The 19,190-nt window shown below is 47.1% G+C and overlaps 1 protein-coding gene across 1 annotated transcript in view; it reads right to left on the reverse strand.

The window, feature by feature from the left end:
• SLC15A4 (solute carrier family 15 member 4) overlaps positions 1–9,478 on the reverse strand; it is a 30,683-nt gene extending 21,205 nt beyond the window's left edge. Inside the window, exons 1-2 of the mRNA XM_031000870.3 lie at positions 8,907–9,478; positions 283–578 (exon numbers count right to left, since the gene is read on the reverse strand). Of these exons, the coding sequence (XP_030856730.1) occupies positions 283–578; positions 8,907–9,452 (842 nt within the window). The 5' untranslated portion in view covers positions 9,453–9,478. The remainder of the gene's footprint in view (positions 1–282; positions 579–8,906) is intronic.
• Positions 9,479–19,190: the final 9,712 nt, after the last annotated feature.

Consider the following 19,190-nt stretch of genomic DNA (forward strand, 5'->3'; position numbering starts at 1 on the left):
TCTGGCACCAAAGGAGCTTCCGTCTACACTAGCAGTGAGAGAAAGTGCAATGTGGGGTTAAAGCATGAGCTCTGGAATCAGGCCACTGGCCTGTCTTTAAGATGGGATAATAAGACCGCACCCACCTCCTTGCGGAAATGCAGTGTTAAAGGAGAGAAGACATGTAAACCACTCAGCCCAGGCCCAGCACACAATAAGCACACAACAAACCGAAGCTAGGATGTTAATAAAGAGATCGATAAAGTCCATTCAAACAGCCCAAGATGAGAACTAAGTGCTTACCCATTACTCTGGCGCTCTCCACTTCGCTTCTGGGAACAGCAGGAATACGTCAGTATCTTGAACATGTCGGTGAAGGCACTGCCATCAGGAGGCTTGGTGATGAAAACGCTCTGGCCACAGAGGAAGACCACAAAAGCAAGGCCGACGCAGACAGTGGGGATCGCATAACCAGTGACAAAGCTGACGTTCTGCTGAATATAGGCAATGCCACCTAACGACAGGATCGCTCCCAGGTTAATGCTCCAATAAAACCAATTAAAAAATCTCCTAGTGGCTTCCGGACCTCGATCTTTAACCTAAAATAACAGGGAGGAAAGACACTTGAAAATATATGACAGTCTTCAAGGATGAAAAACATATACGGTCAAGTGGTTAAAATTACCGTTGTCATCACAACCTTTAAGAAGCGCAACACAATCAAAATGGTGTTTACAGAAACATTCACGGATCTCAACAAAAAGCACACCCCACGCTTTTAATTACTACAGGTGCTAGGTAGGTTTCACTTAATTACACTAAATTCCAACAAATGCTAGAGAGTTTTTCCAAGTATATTCTGCTATAGAATTTTCTAAGTACCTGAACCACTTGCCTTGGAATTACCTGGAATGCTCTTTAAAAACAGAGTCGGCTGGGCATGGTGGCTCACGCCTATAATCCCAGCACTTTGGGAGGCTGAGGCGGGTGGATCACTTGAGGTATGGAGTTTGAGACCAGCCTGGCCAACATGGTGAAACACCGTCTCTACTAAAAATACAAAAATTAGCCAGGCGTGGTGGCGGGCACCTGTAATCCCAGCTACTTGGGAGGCTGAGGCAGGAGAATTGCGTGAATCCAGGACATAGAGGTTGCAGTGAACCGAGATTGTGCCACTGTACCTGGGTGACAGGAGTGAAACTCCATCTCAGAAAAACAAACAAACAAACAACAAACAGACACAGTCACAGGACCCACGCTCCAGACCTACTGAATCATGGTCTCTGGGGCCCAGGCCCAGGAATCTGCATTTCAAGCAACTTCCCAGGTGACTTCTACTCACAGGTAAGTTTTAGAACCAATGTTATAAAGCTCCATGCCTTACTGAGCTACATGCAAGTACCATGAGGCAACCCGCAAATATGCTTAGACCCCAAAGAGAAACACCGCAGGTAACATTTGTTCAGTGAGGCCAAGCCACCACCCACACCAATTGTATCTGGTCTCCTGAGAATCAGAGATCTCAGTAAACTTGAAGCAAAGAGGAAATTATAGACTAAAGATAAAACCACATGCTATTTTTAGATTAGACAGGCTATCAATGGAATCGGAGAAATTCTGATAAGGGTGGGATTTCCAAAAGGCTCAAAAATCACTGACTTCCTGGACTCAAACAAAAGCACTGAGGTAATAATGCAACGTCTAGGCTTACGGAGTTCACGAGGCTACTTCAATGGAGCCCAAGCGGTGGGAACAGGTCATTTGGGGGCAGAAGCCTTCTCTGCCCACCTGGATTTTTACCTCTAAATAAGATACTGTGCAAATGAACCCTGTATTAGACAGAGACATTTCTAGTGAGTTTCATTTCATAAATTTATTTTTTAAAAACTTATGAGAGGCTGATACTGGATCTCATAAAAAGACTCTCTTGCTGTCTTAAAAACTTCTACTGTCTCATTCTTAAGTCACAGGTTATGAAAGAGTTAGAAAATTCTTATTCTAATAATAGATCTAGTTTCTGGATCCATAGAACAATCTGCTCTACTGAATAACAAATTCTCAATGGGGCCAAAACAACCAATTACGGTTGGGCATGGTGGCTCAGGTCTGGAATCCCAGCACTTTGGGAAGCCAGGGCAGGCAGACCGCTTGGGTCTAGGAGTTTGAGAGCAGCCTGGGAACACAGAGAGACCCACATCTCTACAAAAAATTACAAACATCAGCCAGGTGCGGTGGTGTGCGCCTACAGTCCCAGCTACTTGCGAGACTGAGGTGGGAGGATCCCTTGAACTGGGGAGGAGGTGGCAGTGAGCTGTGATGGCACCACTGCACTCCTGCCTAAGCGACAGAGGCCCTGTCTCAAAAGAAGAAAAAAGATATGGTATGCAATAAGCACATGCATCTTTTTAGCAGTCATATATTTGATATGGTATTTTAAATTCTATTTTTTAAAGATTAAATCAGAGGAGTAAAATTTATAGTTAAAATTGTGTGTTCCTCTCTAAAGGAAATAGAGCAAAAGAAAAAAAATGGTGTGCTCCTCAAAAAGAGATTTGTTTGAAGTCCAAATGATTAAGCATGGCTACTATGGTGGCAGGTAATTAATTATATATAGTAACACCACTTCAAATGAAAAATCTAAATTTAAAAGAAAATCACTTATTCTCAAGAGTTTAAACTCTTCTCTTATCTATTACAATACTGAACAGAGGTCCTAGACCAAATGCAGACATCTCTACTGAATAAAGAGTTTGAGGTGAGAACTTCATAGACATCTAAGACACTTCTTCACTAGGACACAATGCATTTAAATATTGCTCAACAGTGGACACCAATTCTCATGCTATACTAGACATGGACCAGGAAGAAAAATGAAAAATGTGAGCACAGAAATGGTTACTGAGAAAACAAAACTAGAAGTGCAAAAAAATAACAAACAAAAAGTAATTTTTTGACAAGCATAAAAGAGGCCAGTAAACTTAGTATATAAACTTAATAGAGGCACAAATGATTTCCTAACTGAAATGTACTCGGACCTTCCCATTACCCACAGTGACACTGCACACACCTTCCCACGGTCTCACTTGGGCCTTCCCGTTACCCACAGTGACACTGCACATATCTTGCCACAGTCTCAGACTTATGTCCTCTTCAGATGAAGCATGAAAAAATCAGCATTTGATTACTCTGGGAAAATCCTAACCTTAAAATGCCATTCATCCTCATTTCCTGTGTAATTGTGGTGGTCAATTTATCCCAACTCCAAGAGTAATCCATCAAAATTACTTTATAAGCCAAAATTACTAAGCCCTAAATAACCACACAGCAGGCATTTCTGTACCAACGGAACCTGGCAGCTGTGAAGGGACATCACATGCTTCCCAGCCCCTGGCGAACAGGCCACAGCCTCCTGCCCATCGTTTGCATGACATCACCGTGTGAGCTGCAGCTACGTGCCCTACCAAGGGTAAACAAGGTTTTCACATGACTGGCCAAAAGATACCACCAAAATCAATTTGGAGAAGAAAATCTAAAAGAATAGAATTGTGTACAGCATACCAAACAGTTGGCTGACAGAAGAATTCCTTAAAATGGAGTGTCAGTTTTTCCTCTAGAAAAAAAAAAAAAATGCATCATTTGCTCTTTTCATCTATAATATAAGATTTTCGTCTTTCAGGTCACTATTTCAAATAATCCATCCACCAAGAATGATTGTGACCTTTGAAAAAGGTGAAACACTGGGGGAAGATACGGCCTGACATGATTTACACGAACATACATCTCCCTTGGACTCACAGCTCACACATCCTCTTTCAGAAGCCAACTAGGCCTCCTTCTCAAAGCTATGCAGCCTCACCCATTGTCTCTCCTATCAGAATGTTTCCCAGAGGCTCTACCTGGGAGATGAAGAGGTAAGTGACAAAGAACCATAAAAAGCACCTTAAAAATACAAACAGGTTTCCTCTAAATGAAAAGGACCAAACCAGGACAAATTAACCCTCGCCTGGGGCACAACAGAGTGTACTTCAGGCCTGCACACCTCAGGGTCCCCAGCCAGGCCTCCTGCCATGAAGCAGCCGCAACTGGAGGGGGACCTGCCACCTGGTCACGCGCAAGCACCCTGGCATAAGGATACTTTTCCCTTCAAATGTTTTTTCACTATGATTCACATACCATAAAATTCACCCTTCAAAAGTGTACAATTCAGTAGTGTCTAGTATATTCAGAAATGTACAGCCATCACTGCCATCCAAGTCCACATTCTCATCACACCAACAGAACTCCTGTTCCCTTTAAGTCACTCCCACGCCCCTCTCCTGGCCCCTGGCAACCCTTAATCTACTTCCAGTCTCTGTGGACTCGCCTCTTCCGGGCATTCCACATCAATGGAATCACACAACTGGGGCCTTATGTGTCTGGCTTCCTTCACGCAGCGGAATGTCTTCAAGGCTCATCAGTACTTCATTTCTTTTTTAATGGCTGAAAAATATGCCATTGTATGGATATACTATATTTAGTTTATACATTCATCAGTGAACATTTTCTTATCTTTCATTTAAAAAAATTCCAAATGTATAGAAAAGTTGAATTGCAAAATGCACACTTCTCTACCCTTCACTTGGAGCCTCAGCACTCTTTTTTCTATACATAAAAAATACTGGCCGAGCGCGGTGGCTCACGCCTGTAATCCCAGAATTTGGCAGGCCGAGGCGGGTGGATCACCTGAGGTCAGGAGTTCGAGACCAACCTGGCCAACATGGTGAAACCCCGTCTCTATTAAAAATACAAAAATTAGCCAGGCGTGGTGGCTCACACCTGTAGTCCCAGCTACTCAGGAGGCTGAGGCAGGAAAATAGCTTGAACCAGGAGGCAGAGGTTGCAGTGAGCTGAGATCATACCACTGCACCCCAGCCTGGACAAGAGAATAAGACTTGGTCTTAAAAAAAAATACTTCTGGGTGATCTATTTACAAATAAGCTCCAGCAACCTACTTCACCCCCAAAATTTCATCATGAATCTCCTGGAAATAAGGACATTCTTTTAACGGCAGTGAAATTACCACACCTAAGAAAGGCAACATTGGTCCATTATTAGCTAATAGGTGGTCTACAAACTATCCCAAGCATCCAAGAAGAACGGCCATGAAAGCAGCTGGGATCCAATCACCCAGCATGCGCTGCAGGGGGTGGCCAGGTCTCCTGAGTAGCCTTTCATCCACAAGGTCCTCTTTTCCCATGACAGCGTTACGTCGGAAGAGATCAGGCCAGCTATCTTTCGGAAGAAGGCACATCTCCTTTCAACATCCACATTTAATTATGGATGAAAGAGCGCATATTCTGTCAGATTCATTTGAGATAACCGAGCACCATTTCCTCCTCATTTTAAGAAGTATCAATTACTTGCCTGTTATCTCCTGGAGAGCACCAGCTTTTAAGTCAGGCTGCCAGGGCCTCAAACCAGCTCCCCTAGGCACCTGCTGTGCAGCCTTGGGAGCTAACCCTCTAGGCCTCTGTTCCCTGGATCACAGGCTTATGTTCCCTGTATAACAACAGGCTTACCTGCAGCACACATACCAGCAACTGTGGCGAGGCTTAAATAAGATCACGTGGGAAAGGCACTAGTAAGAGGCATAATAGAAGCTTTCCAGTACACCTGTGCGGCATGGCCAAGTCTTTAAAAGATAGAGGCTGACTGTGCTACCAGCCCCGTTCCTTCATGAGCCAATGGCACCCCAAGGCCAAGAGCCTGGGCCTTGAGATCCAGCCCTGCAGAACCATTACGGAACGCACGCACACTGGGCCCATCTTAGTGCGGTAGCTAAAAAAGAACCAGAGCTGGAATGGAAGTCCAGCTTGACCACTCACTACCTACAGGCAGTAAGAAAGTGATCTGTTTTTGTGCCTGTTTCCTCATCAGTAAAATGGATCTAAGACTCCTGTGAGGTTCAGATTTCGTCACATATGTAAAGCATATGCCACTGTACAAAAAACCCAGTTCCAATTCAGTACATTAGAAAACTATCATTTCTAACGTCATTCTAAGGTGTCTCCTGACTGTAATGGATAGACTTACACAGGCAGAGTGAAAGCTCACATTCAAAGGACAGGCTTTTGAATCCTGGCTCAGTCACATACAGGCTGTGTAACTTTGGGCCAGTGATTAAACCTCTCAAGCCTCAGTTTCCTCATCAGTAAAATGGGCACCGTACATGTCATGTAGACTAACCAAGTAGTCGTGTAGACATGTAGCATACGTGTCATGTGGACTAACCAGATACTGTACTTAGGTACTTAGCAAGCACTGTGCCTGGTGCACACAGTAAGCTCTCAGTAAATGTTCCTAAAAAACAGGCACTCACAGATACTTAGGCAAAAGCGTAAGAGTCGCCTTCCCTACTGCTCACACGCCATGGTTTCAATGTCTGACCCTCCAAATCTCATGAAGAAATGTGATCCCCAGTGCTTCTCGTGGGGCCTAGTGTTTGGGTCATGGGGACGGATCCCTGAAGAAAGGCTTGGGGCTGTCACAGGAGTGAACTCTCCTATGAGAGAGGTCGTTTACAAGCCTGGCACCTCCCTCCCCTCTCTCACTTCCTCTAGTGCATGTGATCTCTACACAGCTGGCTCCCATCCACAAGGCCCTCAGCAGTGCAGATGCTGGCGCCCTGCTTCTTGTACAGCCTGCAGAACCCTAAACCAAAGAAACATCTTTCCATTATAGATGACTGAGCCTCAGGTATTCCTATATAGCAACACAAACAGGGACTAGACAACCTGCCAGTACTTCCTGCCCATTCTACTTCACGCACCTCCACTGCCTCCACTCTAGTTAGGAGAGACTCCCACCTCATGTCCCTAATGTCACCACTTCCTACACAACCCATTCTCTACAAGCATCCGCACACTTCTGTGAAGGGGCAGGCAGTTCACATTTTGAGTTCTATGAGACATCTCGTCTCCATCACAGTTACTCAATTCTGCCACTGCTTAGTGAAAGCAGCCCCAGTGTAGTGGCTGTGTTGCAGAAACAGGTGGGGCTATGTTCCAATAACGCTTTATTTATGGAGACTGAAATTTGATTTTCATAAAATTTTCACTGGTCACAAATGATCCTGTTTCCGACCACTTAAAAATGTAAGAACTAGCTGGGCGCCGTGGCTCACGCCTGTAACCCCAGCACTTTGGGAGGCCGAGGCAGGCAGATCACAAGGTCAAGAGATCAAGACCATCCTGGCCAACACGGTGAAACCCCGTCTCCACTAGAAATACAAAAATTAGCTGGGCACGGTGGCGTGCACGTGTAGTCTCAAGTACTCAGGAGGCCGAGGCAGGAGAATCGCTTGAACCCGGGAGGTGGAGGTTGCAGTGAGCTGAGATCACGCCACTGCACTCCAACCTGGCGACAGAGCAAGACTCCGCCTCAAAAAAAAAAAAAAAAAGAAAGAAAATATTAAGAACCATTCTTAGCTTGTGAATCCTCAGAAAATAAGTAGACCTGACCTGCTACCCCAGCTGTAGTGCCTGCTCTGCACAAATCACTCCCTGCTGGAACCCAGTAAAGCTCTCGACTGTATCCCCAACGCTTTAACACTCCTCACATGATCCGGCCCCAGCCTTCCACCTCACTTCCCACTCTTTTTTATATTTTCTGAAACGATCTGACTTTGCTATTGCTCTTAAAGGCGGCCTATTCTGCATATAATACTTGGTGGCCACGTCCTTTCCCCTCCTGAAGAGCTGCAGTGGTTCCTCCCTCACTTCTTGGCAGTTACAGTTGCAGGGGGGCAGCTTGATGCTAACTTGATTCAAACTCATTTTCATCTGAGCTTTCCTACCCAACCTAGCCCATAACTCCTTTAAAGCCACGAAGACGCAATATGAGTGTTTTCCCACTTCTTTGTAAAGGAAGCTAAGGCAACAACGGGGGCTTCCCCTTCCCTCAGCTTCCTGGCCCAGGGCCCTGCACCTGCGAATCCCCATGTCTGGAAAGCTCCTCAAACAACTGCTCTTTCCTAGGCTTCTGGTCTGAACTTACAGGGCCTGAACATAGGGTCCCGTTCATTTATTTATTTATTTATTTATTTATTTATTTTTATTTGGAGACAGAGTCTCGCTCTGTCGCTCAGGCTGGAGGAGTGGAGTGGCGCGATCTCGGCTCATCGCAACCTCTGCCTCCCAGGTGCAAGCGATTCTCCTGCCTCAGCCTCCCGACTAGCTGAGATAACAGGTGCCCGCCACCACGCCCGGCTAATTTTTGTATTTTTAGCCAGGCTGGTCAGGCTGGTCTCGAACTCCTGACCTTAGGTGATCCACCCACCTCGGCCTCCCAAAGTGTTGGGATTACAGGCGTGAGCCACTGCGCTCAGCGTATTTTTTTAATTTTATTTATTTATTTTTTTGAGGTGGGGTCTCACTCTGTTACCCAAGCTAGAGTGCACTGGTGTGACCCTAGCTCACTGCAGCCTCCGAAACTCGTAGGCTCAAGGAATCCTCCCTTCTCTGCTAGGACTACAGGTGTGCGCCTCCACGGAGGGCAAATTTTTAAATTTTGGTAGAGATGAGGTCTCACTGTGTTGCCCAACCTGGTCTCAAAGTCCTGGGCTCAAGAGATCCTCCCGCCTCGGCCTCCCAAAGTGCTGGAATTACAGGCGTGAGCCACCGCGCCCGGCCTCTCTTTTCTTTAAAGCCACTGTGGCCATCACTGTGTGTGTAGACCTCACCCCTCCCCAGGCAAACCCCTTCCAGCACCTATCACACCGGTCCCTCCAGTCTTGGCCCACCTGCTGGCGGGATTCCTCTGCACTAGACAGAAGCCCCCCGGGGCAAGGGGCTCCCTCCGCGGTCAGAGGCAGGGACTGGGGCAGGGGAAGAGGCTGGGCCTGGGCAGGGGCTGGACAGGGACAGGGACAGCGCGGGGGCGCGGCTCACCTGGTCGGCGCCGAAGGGCGTGATGTTGGCCTTGACGGTGGCCACGCCCAGGCCCACCAGCACCAGCCCCGCGAAGGTGGCCGGTGAGCAGCAGCGGGCGGCGGCGTCGGGACCAGGCGCCGTGCAGTTGAGCAGGCGCGCGGAACCGCAGAGCGCGGCTCGCGTGGCGGGCGCGGCCAGCAGCGGGAAGGCCAGCATGCCCAGCAGGTAGAGCGCCAGGCTCAGCAGGATGGCGCGCGCCCGGCCCAGCCGCGCGTCGGCCAGCCAGCCTCCGAACGGCGAGCCCAGGTAGGTGAGGCCCATGAAGAGCAGCAGCGCCTCGCTGGCCTGCGCGCCCTCCCAGCAGAACGGCGCCCCGTTCAGGAATAGCACCAGGTTGGACGTGATGCCGTAGAAAGCGGCGCGCTCCAGCAGCTCCGTCAGCAGCACGGCCCCGCACGCCGCGCGCCGGCCCGCGAACGCCCCAGCCGCCGCCGCGGCCGCCGCCGCCCGCCGCGCGCCCAGCAGCGGCGCCCGCTCGCCCGCACCGCCCCCAGAGCCCTCCATGCGAAGCCTCCAGCTGCCTCGCCCCGCCGCCGGGTCACCCGTCCCAGAACCCAGGGCCGCCGCCCTTCTCGCGAGACTGCTGGGCCTGAGCTGTCCCTATTGGGCGGGCTCGCCGCTGCTCAACGCCCCACTCGCCGGAATTTCCGGCCCCGCCCCGGGCACTAGGCGAGGAGGTGGCCGGTGTTCTGGATCACTGCGTGCGTTGGGGAGCTTGGGATTCCGCAGCTTGGCGGCCGAGAGCTTTTTTTTGCCTTTTTGATACAGGGTTTCCCTCTCTCGCCCAGGCTGGAGCGCAGTCATGCGGTTACGCCTCACTGCAGCCTCAGCTTCCCAGGATCAAGCGGCCCTCCCACCTCAGCCTCCCGGGTAGCTGGGACCGCAGGCGCTCGCCACTGCCTGTGGCTAATTTTTAAACAGTTTTTTGAAATGGGGTCTCGCTTTGTTGCTCAGGTTGGTCTCGAACTCCTGGCATCAAGCTTTCCTCACGTCTCAGCCTCCCAAAGCGTTGGAATTACGTGCATGAGCCACTGCAGGCGGTCGGACTGAGGGAGTTTAAACAAAGAAGCCGGAGCCTGGCCCTCTTCGGGCTTCAGTGGGGCCCAGTAGGCAGCCAAAACTCATACTGAGACGGCGGCTGCTCTCCAGGCGGGTTTGCTCAGGCTGCCCCCGTGCTCCATGCCCTGGGCTTCAGTCCTGGAGAGGAGCTGGTTTCTTAACCCGTGCATCGTTGGCACTTTGAGCGACGGGACTGTCCTGCGCGTTGCACGATGTTCAGCAGCAGCTTTGGCCTCTGCTATCAACTAGGGGCCAATTCCACCCCCTAGCACCTCAGGTTAACAACCGAAAATGTCTTCTAGACTTTGCCGAAGGACCCCTGGGGGCAAATACGCCCCCACTGAGACTCACTGGCTTAGAACAAGGCAAGCTCCAGCCTGTTTCAGGCTTTCGCAGAGACTGCCCCTACACCATCTATGGTTGCATGGCTGGCTTCTCATCCTTCAACCTTCCACCGAAGTGTTGCCTTCAGAGAAACATTTTTTTCACCAGCCCGTCCAAGGCCCGAGTATCCCATTCCATCATGTTACTCTTTTCTCCTTATTACCTGTTACATTTTTTAATTTATTCGTTTATCTCCCCAACCTGCATGTGTTAACAGGTGTAAGCTTCCTGATGGCAGGATTCTCTTGTGTTTTGTTCCTCACTATGCCCCCTGCCTCTGGGACAGCGCCTGGCACATAGTGGAGTGAAAGAGTGCCGCCCAAAAATGGCCCTCAGCATGGCTTCAGAAATTGAGACCCCGGCCTGGGATGGTGGCTCACGTCTATAATCCCAGCACTTTGGGAGGCCGAGGCGTACGGATCACGAGGTCAAGAGATCGATACCATCCTGGCCAACATGGTGAAACCCCGTCTCTACTAAAAATACAAAAATCAGCTGGGCGTGGTGGCACGCGCCTGTAGTCCCAGCTACTCAGGAGGCTGAGGCAGGAGAATCGCTTGAACCAGGGAGGCAGAGGTTGCAGTGAGCCGAGATTGTGCCACTGCACTCCGGCCTGGTGACAGAGTGAGACTTCGTCTCAAAAAAAAAAAAAAGACAAACAAAAAAGAAATTGAGACCCCGGCCTGGGATGATGGCTCACGCCTATAATCTCAGCACTTTGGGAGGCTGAGGCAAGAGGATTGCTTGAGCCCGGGAGGTAGAGGCTGCATTCAGCAGTGAGGGCATCACTGCACTCCAGCCTGGGTGACATAGTGGGACCCTGTCTCAAAAAAAAAGAAAAAAAAAAAAGCAAGAAAGAAAGGAATCGGGATCCACAGCTGCTGCAATGATTCAATTAGTGTAAGACCACCTCCTCTTCCTTCATCATTCCCTCCAGCTAAGATGAGGGTGGAGCCAGTAGCTGGGAAGTTGGCTTGCCAGTAGGTCATCTGGAGAAGTAATCCTGCCAGTAAGTCTTGAAGTTGCATGCATTCTCTTTTTAAAAAACTTTTTTAAATGTCCGACAGATAGACTGATAGTCAGCACAGTGCTGCCACACAGCAGGCAATATATATTTAATGAATGTCTAATGAGAGAATAATTGAATGCCCGAATTGGACCTTTGCCACCTGTCTGTTGATGCTTGTCATTTCCAGCTGTCAGCTCAAATATCAGTTTCCTAACCCTGCCACACTAGGTAAGCTCCCCGTTTTTATGGCCTTGGAACTCCCTATACTTTTTTCCCACAGCACCGGTTATAATTTATACTTATTTTGTGCAGCTATTGAATGCCTGTCTTCAAAGCTGGGATGGCCGGGATCTTTGTTTTAACCACGATTGTAGTTCTAGAGGCTGGCACAGCACTTGCCAATGATAAATAGGTGTAGGTTGAACTGGATGAGTGAATGACTGACCATTTGTTGAATGTAAATGATGCAAGTCACCTTATGTTCTCATATATGTGTGTGTATACACATATGTATATCTGTGTGTATATATGTATATATGTGTGTATATAAGTGTGTGTATGTGTGCATGTATACATGTGTATATATATGTGTGTGTCTATACATGTTCAAGGGCATATATTAGTATTTTAACTTATTATTGGATACTAATATATGTCCTTGAACATGTACATATAGACACACACACACACACATATGTGCCAATTTTTTTTTTCTTTTTGAGATGGAGTTTTGCTCTTGTAACCCAGGCTGGAGTGCAGTGGCACAGTGGCTCATGCCTGTAATCTCAGCACTTTGGGAGGCCAAGGCAGGCAGATCACTTGAAGTCAGGAGTTAAAGACCAGCCAGGCCAACATGGTGAAACCCCATCTCTACTAAAATTACAAAAATTAGCCAGGCAGTAGTGTTGCGCACCTGTAATCCCAGCTACTCAAGAGGCTCAGGCAGGAGAATCGCTTGAGCCTGGGAGGTGGAGTTGCAGTGAGCCGAGATCACGCCACTGCACTCCAGCCTGGGTGATAGAGCGAAACTGTCTCAAAATAAAAAATAAAAAAGAAAGCAATAGAACTCAGACTTCAATGAAAGGCTTATATCTAATTATGAGTCCAGTGCTGCTTCCACTTTGCAGTTGGTAGAGGAGACAGAATCTTTGAGTATTTGTTCTAAGACTGATAGGTCTGACGCTCAGGCAAAGTCTAGAGTAAAATTAACATTAAACATGGAATGAAAGCAAAGCAAATGATTTGAATCATGTGATAACCCAGTGTCCAAACAGTGCTCAATACACTCTGCCATTTTTGGATGATAGTAAACTAATCCGATTGCATTGCCTCATTTGAGAAAACTAAAGCTAAGTTTAAAAAAACAAAAAAGTGAGCCAAGACCACATCTGGCAAGATCACATTTATATGCAATGGCCAGAATAGGCAATAGGCAAATCCATACAGACAATGCAGATTAGTACAATTTCCTGGTACTGGGGGAGGGGAGGGGAAGATTGGTGCACGTCTGTGTGAATGTACTAAAAAACCACTGAATTCTACACTTTATATAAGTGAATTATATGGTATGCGAATATGTCTCAATAAAGCTGGTACCAAAAGAAAGTGAACTAATAGTTACAATTTGAAAGGTTTCACATATAAATTTGGATGCCTTGCTATTTGGGGAGAATAAATGTGAGCTCTGGCAATGCTGGACTTGTGATTACCTGTTACATTAGTATGATCCCATCACTTTGAACCATGCCCCATAGTATTCAAGCCTTTATGTATTCCTCAGAGATCACGCCACAGGGCCTGTCCTGTGACCTGTTTTGACCAAGAGAATACATCAAAAGTGTCTCTGGGCCTGGTCTGGGCACAGGCTTAAAGTCTGACACCTTCCACTTTCATGACTGGGGTGTCCGGAGCCATCATATTAGACGTCCACCTACCTTCCATCATATGTTGAGGAGGAGTCTGCAACTATATGGAGAGGGGATTCTCAGCATTCCAGATGACCTGCCTACTGAATGCAGCCACGTGAAGACCAGCAGAAGGACCACACAGCTGAGCCTCAGCCCAGATAGCAGAATTGTAAACAAATAACATGGTTGTTCTTTTAAGCCACTAAATTCTGGGGCAGTTTATTATGTAGCAACAGGTAATGGAAACACATTTGCTTCCCCCTGTAGCCACAATCTGCTGACACTCAGCAGCAGCCACTGTCTTTAGATGGCAGACACTTTCTAGCTTTCCTAAACCCTCCCCACTCACTATTGTCTTATTTTTGTTATCATAGAGAAAATTCTCCATATCTGCATAGTCCAGCGCAGGAGCCACTAGCTATGTGTGGCTATTGAAACTAGTTAAAATTAAATAAAATGAAAAATTCTGTTCCTCACTTACACTAGCCATATTGCAAGTGGTTTGTGACTAGTGGCTACCATATTGGACAGCATAGTCTATTTCACACCATCATTGCAGTAACTTCTATCAGCAACCCCATTCTTTTTTTTTTTTTTTTTTTTTTGAGACGGAGTCTTGCTCTGTTGCCCAGGCTAAAGTGCGATAGTGCCATCTCGGCTCACCATTACCTCCACCTCCCAGGTTCAAGTGCTTCTCCCGCCTCAGCCTCCCGAGTAGCTGGGATTACAGGCACCTGCCATCATACCCAGCTAATTTTTGTATTTTTTTTGTTTTTTTTTTTTTTGTTTGTTTGTTTGTTTGTTTGTTTGAGACGGAGTCTCGCTTTGTCACCCAGGCTGGAGTGCAGTGGCGCAATCTCGGCTCACTGCAAGCTCCGCCTCCCAGGTTCACGCCATTCTCCTGCCTCAGCCTCCCGAGTAGCTGGGACTATAGGCGCCCGCCACCACGCCCGGCTAATTTTTTTGTATTTTTAGTAGAGATGGGGTTTCACCATGTTAGCCAAGATGGTCTCGATCTCTTGACCTCGTGATCCGCCCGCCTCGGCCTCCCAAAGTGCTGGGATTACAGGCGTGAGCCACCGCGCCCGGCCTAATTTTTATATTTTTTATAGAGATGAGGTTTTACCGTGTTGGCTAGGCTGGTGTTGAACTCCTGAAGTCAGGTGATCTGCCTGCCTTGGCTTCCCAAAGTGCTGGGAACACAGGCTAGAGCCACCACGCCAGCCAGCAACACCATTCCATACTAAAATGTAATGGATATGATTGACTAATTAGCCAACATCCATACTCTTTCTTTTTCCAAACAATCCTGATTCTCTTCAGATATTTGTCTTCCTCAACCCACGCCTGTCCCCACCAGCTTCCCATGTAGCTCAGGAGAACCTGACTTCATCCTTGTTCCCAGATAGAACTAGCCCACACTAGTACTAGTCTCATGCCTCTTCATGGTGACCAGTTCAGGAACGCAGACTCTAACCTTTCAGGACACGAAATTTCCCTGGTGCCTGCGGTTACTGACCCAGCAGTGATCAAATGAGGTAAGTTGACCCAGTCAGACTAGAGGCAAGGCCACTTATTGGCTGACTGTGGGCGAGGCACATGCTCCCAAACTGGATGTGAGTTAGGAAACCTGCAGCTCTAATAGCTCCTGATGGCTATTGACAACCATGAGATGAAACAGCTTAGGATGAGACTGACTTGGGGGATGGCACAGGAGACTCAGGGAGAAGTGAGATAGTAAGTCTTAACATTGTTTAAGCCACTGTGTTGGGTTTTCTGTTATCTGTATTACTTGTGGCCCCAAGCCACCTATCATAATTCTATCAAAAATGGAAAAAATAAAAGAACTGGGAGGCCAGGGCAGGAGAATTGCTTGAACCCAGGAGGCGGAGGTTGCGGTGAGCCGAGATCGCACCACTGCATTCAGCATGGGCGACAGGGTGAGACTCCGTCTCAAAAAATAAAAAATAAAAAAATTAAGGAACAAGAGAGGCCAGCCTGATTTTTTTCTCATGCCTGACCCATGAGTTTTCTGCTGGGCTCCTGTAATGATTGGGTTTGCAGCCCCTGTACTGAGCCCCCAGTGATGGTATAGCTAAAGAATTGATGTAAGGTGATTCCTCCCACTTTATTGGATATGCTCGCAATATACTTCTGCCCCAAAAAGTGATCCTATGAGTCTCTCCTTTGCAGCTAAAATTAATAAATGATCTAACCCATACAGTAGGCATCTAAGGGATAGGTAACCGTGTCTTCCAAAATAACATTTTTGTCTACTGGCTTTTCACCTCAAGGGCCCTCTAGAAAAGGGGCAAGGACACGCTTTGCAAAGGTGCCTGTGGTGTGGACTAGACTTGAAAACACAGGGTTCTCCCTTCTCTGGTACCACTTTGTCTCCTGAGCCTCACCCAGTGCAGAGCTCGAGTGGGTGTGATTTAAGGCAGTGAACTGAGAAACCATCACAGACAGGACATTCAGGGGACTGCCTGACTCCTCTGGCTGTTGCATGACATTTCTGCTGTAGTTTCACATCTCTGTTGAGTTGCTCACTCCTCACCGCCAGACAGTTGCCTCTCCTTACTGACAGTTTCAGCTTCCTCAAAACTTCGGGTTAGAAGCAGCCGTCACAGCCTTTCTGTGCCATCTGTACATCACTAATTCACTCAACAAACAACTGTTGAACACCTGCCCCCTGAGTCATGACAGCTCAGCCTCAGCTCAGCTCAGCCTCAGCACTCACGGCCAGTGCTTCAGCTTCTCCAATTTCCCAGATCCCTAGGGAGGGACTCGGATAGGCCCCCCTCATCTTTGTGCATCAGGCCATAGCATAAGTCATTAGCCATAGTACAGCCACAGGCCATGCCATACATCTTTTGAATCTCCTTGGGTACAGAGAGTTGCCATAAATTCTATTTACTTCAAGGAGTCACTGTTGCAACCACTCTTTCTGGCTACAAATAATCTTGATAGAAGCAGAAGGTATAAAAGTGAAATCAATAAAAACACAGGCAACCAACAGAATAGAATCAGGTGTTAAATCCTTGATCCTAAACCAAAGCCACACTAATCTACTTTTAGTATGAACTAATTCAGCTCCCAGAATGACTTGTGTTTATTTTAACAGAGGATGTGAGAGTGTACAGTCAGGAAGCTGGTTTTGATTTGACTTGTTTCGGGCACTCATTTTATTTGACCCTTGCGAGTAGCAACATCTGTTTCTTGCGTACTTTTCCACCTGTGTTTAAAAAACCCCCAAGACGTGCAAAAGTTGGGCTTCGCCAATAGAAGCAGGGAGGTGAAGAGAGAGTGAGAGAGTAAGTGAAAGAAAATGAACTTCTGCTTCCTTCTATTGCAAGAAGCGCAAGATGGTGTGACCACACCTAAGATCCTATTTTAACCACCACTTTCACAATTCCTTGTAAGCAACCTTAGCCTAAACTGTAATCATATAATAGTTCGTTGGTAATTATAAGTGTATTTGTTTTCTAGATTAGGCCTTACAGGAAAGATCAAGGAAGATGAATACAAAGAACAAGAACAGAAGCACTAATACAAAATAACTGATTGTATGAAGTGAAATCAGCCAGGCACAGAGAGATACATACCATATGCTCTCACTCATATATAGAAGCTAAAAAAGTTGATCTCATAGAAGTACATGTTTCAAAATCCTACCTTATGCCCCATAATTATGAACAATTATTATGTCAATTAAAAATAATGAGGCCAGGCGTGGTGGCTCACGTGTGTAATCCCAGCACTTTGGGAGGCCAAGGCCAGTAGATCACCTGAGGTCAGGAGTTCACGACCAGCCTGGACAACGTGGTGAAACCCTGTCTCTACTAAAAATATAAAAAATTAGCCAGGCGTGGTGGCGGGTGCCTGTAATCCCAGCTACTCTGGAGGCTGAGGCAGGAGAATCTCTTGAACCCGGGAGGCCAAGGTGGCAGTAAGCCGTGATTGCACTATTGCACCCCAGTCTGGGCAATAAGAGTGCAACTCAGTCTCAAAAATAATAATAATAATAATGAAAGGCTGCCTGGTACGGTGGCTAACGCCTATAATCCCAGCACTTTGGAAGGCCAAGCTGGGCGGATCACTTGAGGTCAGGAGTTCCAGACCAGCCTGACCAAAGTGGTGAAAGCCTGTCTCTACGAAAAATACAAAACTCAGCCGGGCATGGTGACAGGTGCTTGTAATCCCAGCTACTAAGTAGGCTGAGGCCGGAGAAATGCTTGAACCTGTGGAGGTTGCAGTGAGCTGAGATTGTGCCACTGCACTACAGCCTGGGCAAGAGAGCAAGACTCCATCTCAAATAAATAAATAAACAATAATAATAATAAAAGCAAAAAAGAAAAATCTCAGTGTATGATAATAAAGGGATCTGGTCGGGTGCAGTGGCTCATGCCTGTAATCCCAACACTTTGGGAGGCCGAGGCAGGCAGATCACCTGAGGTCAGAAATTTGAGACCACCTTGGCCAACAGGTGGTGAACAGAGGTGGTGAAACCCCACCTCTGCTAAAAATACAAAAATTAGCCTGGCATGGTAACGCAAGCCTGTAATCCCAGCTACTATTCAGGAGGCTGAGGTGAGAGAATCATTTGAACTCGGGAGGCAGAGGTTGCAGTGAGCCAAGATCACGCCACTGCACTCTAGCCTGGGCAACAGAGCAAGACTCCATCTCCAAAAAAAAAAAAAAAAGGTGGGGCTGGGCGCTGTGGCTCACGCCTGTAATCCCAGCACTTTGGGAGGCCGAGACGGGCAGATCACGAGGCCAGGAGATCGAGGCCATCCTGGCTAACACGGTGAAACCCGTATCTACTAAAAATACTAAAAATTAGCCGGGCGTGGTGGTGGGCGCCTGTAGTCCCAGCTACTGGGGAGGCTGAGGCAGGAGAATGGCATGAACCCAGGAGGCCGAACTTGCAGTGGGCCAAAATTGCGCCACTGCACTCCAGCCTGGGCGACAGAGCGAGATTCCATCTCAAAAAAAAAAAAAAAAAAGAATCAGTAATTCATCAATTCATGGGGAAAGGATGGATTGTTAAACAAATTATGTTGGAATGTTGAAACATAGGGGAAAACAGTCTTCATATTTTGTACCAACATAAATTTCAGATGGATTAAATATTAAAATTAAGAAACCAAAACTATAAAAGCACTAGGAGAAAATATTGGCAAATAGATAATCGAGAGAAAATGACTTCCTAAGCCTAACTCTAAAGGCAGAAGGCATGCAGTAAAAAATTAGTTTGACTACATGAAGTTTTAAAACTTATGTGTATAAAAAATAATAATTGCTGTTGAGAGCACACAAACTAAGAAAAAATTGAAGTACATAAGACAATGTTCTTTTTTTTTTTTTTGAGACAGAGTCTTGCCGCCCATTCTGTAAACTCTGTTTTCAGCAGAACTTTTTATATCTCCATATTCCTGAGTCCTATTTATCCTATTATAAGTATGTACAGAATGACAATCTTTCTATAATATGCCTTTATTTTATTTTATTTATTTAATTTTATTTTTGAGATGGAGTCTTGCTCTGCCACCCAGGCTGGAGTGCAGTGGCGCAATCTCGGCTCGCTGCAACCTCTACCTCCCGGGTTCAAGTGATTCTCCTGCCTCAGCCTCCCAAAAGTTAATGTTCTTATTTTATAAAGAGTTATAAAGAATATTATGGGCCGGGCGCGGTGGCTCACATCTTTGGGAGGCTGAGGCGGGCGGATCACGAGGTCAGGAGATCGAGACCATCCTGACTAACATGGTGAAACCCCGCCTCTACTAAAAATACAAAAAATTAGCCGGGCATGGTGGCGGGTGCCTGTAGTCCCAACAACTCGGGAGGCTGAGGCAGGAGAATGGTGTGAACCCGGGAGGTGGA

This window comes from Gorilla gorilla, chromosome 10 (genome assembly GCF_029281585.2).
Source record: "Gorilla gorilla gorilla isolate KB3781 chromosome 10, NHGRI_mGorGor1-v2.1_pri, whole genome shotgun sequence".
NCBI classification, from domain to species: domain Eukaryota; kingdom Metazoa; phylum Chordata; class Mammalia; order Primates; family Hominidae; genus Gorilla; species Gorilla gorilla.